The sequence below is a fragment of the Colletotrichum karsti genome (assembly GCF_011947395.1).
Source record: "Colletotrichum karsti strain CkLH20 chromosome Unknown Scaffold69, whole genome shotgun sequence".
In the NCBI taxonomy this organism is placed as follows: domain Eukaryota; kingdom Fungi; phylum Ascomycota; class Sordariomycetes; order Glomerellales; family Glomerellaceae; genus Colletotrichum; species Colletotrichum karsti.
Genome location: NW_024065969.1, coordinates 45,271 through 50,806, shown reverse-complemented (window position 1 = coordinate 50,806; position 5,536 = coordinate 45,271). Strand labels below are relative to the sequence as shown.

General features: G+C 54.0%; 2 protein-coding genes across 2 annotated transcripts; both read right to left on the bottom strand.

Annotated features, from left to right (window-relative positions):
- Positions 1-340: 340 nt before the first annotated feature.
- CkaCkLH20_12999 (Cell wall protein DAN4 precursor) lies at positions 341-1,375 on the bottom strand (the record flags this gene model as incomplete). The annotated part of the gene is made up of 2 exons (XM_038895710.1): positions 341-810; positions 865-1,375. The coding sequence occupies 2 exons, from the start codon at positions 1,373-1,375 to the stop codon at positions 341-343; spliced, it is 981 nt and encodes a 326-aa protein (XP_038738975.1).
- A 1,474-nt stretch (positions 1,376-2,849) lies between these two features.
- On the bottom strand, positions 2,850-5,333 carry CkaCkLH20_12998 (uncharacterized protein; the record flags this gene model as incomplete). Its single annotated transcript, XM_038895709.1, has 2 exons — positions 2,850-3,145; positions 3,197-5,333. 2 exons carry the CDS (start codon positions 5,331-5,333, stop codon positions 2,850-2,852), a joined length of 2,433 nt encoding a protein of 810 aa, XP_038738974.1.
- Between the last annotated feature and the right edge of the window lie 203 nt (positions 5,334-5,536).

Here is a 5,536-nt window from a genome sequence, read left to right as displayed (position 1 = left end):
TGATCCAGGAAAGGTATGTAGTAACAACTCTGTTCAACTAAATAATAGGACTGCCCTTGATGTGGCAACATCATCTTCAAGTGTTACGCCCCAAGTCATAACCTGTGGCCCTTCAAAAGACGAATTCCAACGAATGACCACAAAGACTTAATCATGAAGACAGCTTGATGTTATTTACATCAAAGCACAAGTTCGTCCACCCCTTCAGTAGACATAGACAAAAGAGCAACCGCGCAAGATAAACCCTCTTCTGATCTCCTGACCCAGGCATCTTTAGGTAATCGCAACCTATTCTTCATCGAACTGGCAGTGACTGTAGCCACTCCTGCCTCGGGGTCTTTTAGGCCTTCCAGTCTTGAGGAATCTTGTTGGAGTCACGGCCGACCAAATCTGGGTCAAGCGGGTTCAAGGGGTAATGCACACCCGTTACGGTGGTCGTTGCGACTTGAGTGACTGTGACGGTCTGCGGAGCAGCGGTCACGGTAGTCGCGTCTTTGCAGGGCGTGACAATGGGAGTCGTGCTAGGGGAAGCTGTCTCCGTAGGATCTGCAATGGTAGGCGCCGCGTCAATCGAAGTCGTGCTGGTGCCAGTAGGAACTGGGGTTTCACTAGAAGGGGCCACGACAGAGGTTGCCTGGGAGGTCGTCTCTGAGGTCGTCTCTGAGGTCGTCTCGGTGGTCGTCTCGGTGGTCGTCTCGGTGGTCGTCTCGGTGGTCGTCTCGGTGGTCGTCTCGGTGGTCACCGGCGATGTAGTCTCTGTTGCTGCAGAAGAGGTCATCGTAGGTCCGGCCGTCGACGTACAAGTTGAGGCTATAAGCAGGAAAGTCAGCGTTGGACTCAGAACAAGAGATGGTGAGGCCTTACTGGTCAAAGTCGTGGCGCTGGTCTGGGACACGACGGGAGCGTCTGGCCCATTCAAGCCTAGACACTCGCAGACACACTTCTCGGTGGCGCATAGGAAACGACAGTACATCCACCGGGCTTTGCGATAATGCCAGAGGGATGGGAATCGTCTTCTCATCTCAGGCTCATCGGGACGCCGTCCAGCCGCAACTCTATCATTGAAGAATTTCCAGGCTTCACTGAAGATGACGGGCAGAATTTGGGAAGGCTTTCTCGCGCCAGGCTCCTCGCGATTGCCATTGGGCGAAGGAGTCTCGGATGCTGTGGCCCAAGGCTTCACGATGACCTTGGTCAATGTTGGGTTTGACGACGGCAAGGCGGCGGGGGCATGGTGGAATGCCCCGTCGGGAGACGTGATCTCGGCACCATCAATGATCTCGCCAGCGGACTGGTCCAGATCCGGAGCAGAAGCAGAAGCTGCGAGACCATTCGCGAACACGGCGAGAACGCCAACGATGGCGAGGCTCTTCATGTTGGGTAGGGATGAATCGATCGTAACGACAGTAAAAGTGACGATAAGAAGTATCTACAGAAGGGGGAGAGAAAGACACAGACAGAACCAAACCAGCATCCTGCTTATTTATCCCCCTCTCTTGCTCTCTTTGGTAGGGTTCTTGAGCATCCGGCGTGTATCAACAGGCCCTGCCCCAACGCTTCTCCCTTGACCCTGATGGCTTGCTTATAAGCCACTGATCTGAGATGGCCATGATTCCATGAGAGAGGAGTCTCGAAGTTACTTTGGAGAAGAACTTGAAAACAAAGATCGATGACACCCCTGAAAGTAAAATTTGTTGAGGTGGCTTTCCGGCTTGTCAGTTTCCAACTAGGATCGTGGATCAGTCCAACAATGTGTACTTCAACAACAGTATGTGATGCTCAAGGTAACGAACGCCAGAAGGTGTGGCCACCTGCCGCTGAGGATTCTCTTCATGCTTCTAGAGCCGTGGGGATACGAAAAAAGATGGCAAACTTGAGCAGTTGAGTCGATAGTAGCGGGGAAATTATACGTTCGGTATGCTCCAAAACTTACGCCTCCATACCTTGATGAAGCGGCCTACCTAGTTCAGCGATGCCAGCCACTCACGTCTGAAGCGTCTACAAAAAGGTAATGGGCGAAATGATGTCTCTATCAAGGCCAAAAAACATACAACACCAGGTATTCGCTGGTCGTCACCGACCCAACTACTAATCCGGCCCTCACTGGCTTATCTATGGGAGAGCGGACGGGATCCCGAGTTCTCCAGTGGGTATGGTCGTATGTGGTAGTTTTCGGAGTGTTGAATGACTATAGAGGGTGGGAAAAAGAATCGGTGACGTTGACTTCCCTCCAAAGAAGTGTTCCTCAAAACCAGCCGACAGATACTCGACTTCAATCCGCAGGATCAACTTGAGAGAGACCCAACAGACGAAGGTTTCTCATTGCTGCAAAACAATCAAGTGAAATCTCCGTAACTGGATACAAAAACTACCTAGATAATCTTTACCCGCGATACCCCCAGTTGACATTATACTTCGTCATGGCAGCAGACGAGAACATGCTTCGAAGTCAATTTTTTGACGTTCGGCTCCATCGCCTAGATCGAACTAAGGCGTTATGGCGTTCGCACCGAAGGCAAACCAGTTCAGCTGAAATCACTCACGGGACCAACTTCTGCGGAGAACAGCTCAGTTCCACGCGCATCGAGCGGTTCATCCGGTCTTGCAGCCATACTTTTCGAGGTTTCTTTTTTTCTTAATTATATGTCGCCTAAATCGCTACTAATATTTTCCCTCGCCTTGTTGTATAAATATCTCACATACTCCGCCGTGTACAAGTGCAAAAGACAGAAAAAAGCACGCTTCTTGCTTCATGAAACTCCACATCAAATGCTTGCTGGTGCTGAACAGACCAAATCTCCAGGCTTGTGCGTATCATTCATCATGAGAGTATCGTTGAGTTTCGATCCTTATCCCTCAATGGCTAATTGGTCGCGATCGCGGTCCCTGTGATGACGATGAGAGTGGTAGTCGTCGCGGCGCCTGGTATCGTCATCATTGTCATCGTCTCGTCGATGTCTGCGGTGACGATCCCGGTCGCGTTCCTCGTCATACCTATCATCATCTCCATCATCTCTCTTGTGGTGTCGGTAGTGTCGCCGTCTGTCTTCATCATCGGCGTCCCGTCCGCGGTCGTAGTCCCGATCCCGATCACGGTCACGGTCACGATCACCGCGGTCTTTTCCGGCCTCTTCGCATCTCCGCTCTGTCTCTTTATTAGTATCCTGAATGTGAGAACTGGGTGGCGTGAAAGTACCTCTTAACACCTGCGTGGCAGCAGCATATGCCTGAATTTCCTCCTTACTGAGGACTCGAAGAACGATAACAAAGTCGTCGCGAACTTCGAACCGTTCCTTGCCAACGGTTAAAGCTTCCGGGTTGACGACTTTGCGGCTGATCTTGGTCCAGCGGGCACCAGGAGGGACCTCCTTCAGTTTCTTGTCGTCCTTGTGAGGAGCCACACCCTCTCGAATGGGGTTGTCTTCCTCGGGAAACCTGCTGGGCGCCTTCAGGATGCCTTTGAGGGGCTTCGCGTCGGATTTATCACGAGGCGGCGACACTACGCGAACCTGCTTCTCCTCACCGTGGGTTGGTGTTATGTCACGCCCGCGGGGTTCATCTCTTGTTGACACGATGGCCGAATCAGTTGAAGGCATCGAGACGGGGGATTCTCTCTTCGGCAGCGACTCTTTCTTCGGTGAAGGGTCGCGCTCCTTGGTGTCTCTTATCGGGAGATCGGCGTAAGTTTGCCCCCCAGAACGATCCTCTCTGTCAAATCGCTCCGATCTGTCGTATCTTTCTTCATATCTCTCTGAGCGTTCCGGACGTTCCGAACGATCTGACCTCTCGACAGGGACCGGCACCTTCTCCTTTTTATCGTCCTTCATAGCGGCCAACTGTTCCTTCAACTCTCGAATGTCATTCGTGTTAGTCGGGTTGAAGCCGATGGATTGACGAGCGGGTCGTTTCGTCTTCTTGGTCTCATCGTCAGGAGAGCCGTCACGTTGCGAGGAGGGTTCGCTGTCGCCGACAAGTCGAGCTTCGGCATCCCGGCGATTCCGGTCACGATCTCTCTCTCGATCCCGCTCACGTTCACGCTCACGCTCTCTCTCTCTCACGTCCGCGTCCGGGTCGGCTTGTGACCTACGTGTCTCGACGATGACAGGCGCGCGGTCTCTTGGGTCTCTGGACTCATCCCTGGCCTTGTGTCTTTCACCAGAACGAGCTTCCGGTTCCTCATCATCGCCGCGACGCCGCGATTCTCTCTCAAGCTTTTCGGGTCTTTCATGCTTGTCATCTTTCTCGTTCACAGCCTGCCCCAGACCGATTGCCGTTGCAGCAAGTCCAAGACCAGCGCTGACCTTGTCGCGGAACCGTTTTCGCTCACCATCGTCTTCGTTTGCCGTGCTGGTGCGCCGTACGTGTCTCTCTTTCTCAGGCTCAAGTCGTGCAGACTCACGCTTTGAACGGGACTCATCGTCCGAGCCTCTCTTCGTGTCAGGAGGTGACGTTCGGTGTCCGCTACGAGACTCTGGACGATGTCCACTTCGAGATTCGGGTCGATATCCAGTGCGAGAGTCAGGGCGGTATCCGTTACGGGAATCGGATCGAACATCACGCCATGGGTCTCTGCGGTCATCAAAGTCGCCGCCCACCGGAGCCGAATCTGTGCGGATTCCGAAGCCGCGTGATGTCACTGCATCATCGTGAAAGTAGTCGCCACTACCGTAGATAGGATCGTACTTGCGATCCTCTCGAACTTGTCTCTGAGCACGATCATCCTCGCGGCTGCGATAGTACTCCTCGTGATGGCTCGACCGTGGAGCAGCACCATCATTGTATACAGATACAGGGCGTCGGGACGAGGAGGCACCGGCTATGGTCCCGGCCGGAACAGAGGTGGCGGCCACATCCAGAGACGAGGGGACGCCCGCAGAACGTCGATCTTTGGGACTGGGAGGAACTGCCATATGGGACGGTGCAGCAGGCACGGCTGGGGGGATCGAGCCCAGGCTCGGGTCGTAGACGCTGGGAGTTGACCTGTTGATCTTGTCCAAACCCCGAGTGGTGGGAGGCGGGCCACCACGTCGACCACTCTCGTTATAAGGACGACTGGCAGGGTCCGTGGTGGTCACGTTGACGCTGGGCCGGTAGTAGCCACGGTCAATGCTCTCTCGTCTGCGAGTCCTTGAGGGCGGTCGAGAGTGGTCCAAATCGTAGCGAGCGAGGTCGCTGGGCGTGGTGTATTCGTACCCATCCGTTGCCCCGTAATCAATCGGGGCATTGCCATGGCGGGGGATATTGGCGTACGTAGACGATCTGGTCGGACGGTACGTGTCGTGTCTAGGATCCGTAGTTCGTTCGCGCAGACGGGTGAACTCCTCGTTATCCATTGTTGCGCTGTAAGAACCGCCGCGGTGGTGGCTACGTGAACGTATGGAAGATGCGGGTTGAGTGTAAAACGACGTATCGCTGGATCGGTAGTCGTCGCGAGTCGGGCTGGAATGTCTGTTACTCGAAGAGTGATGCGACGAGTTATTCTGTGGTGTTCTCGTCGTCGTGGTAACAATGACAGGTCGAGGGGCTGTCGAATCAA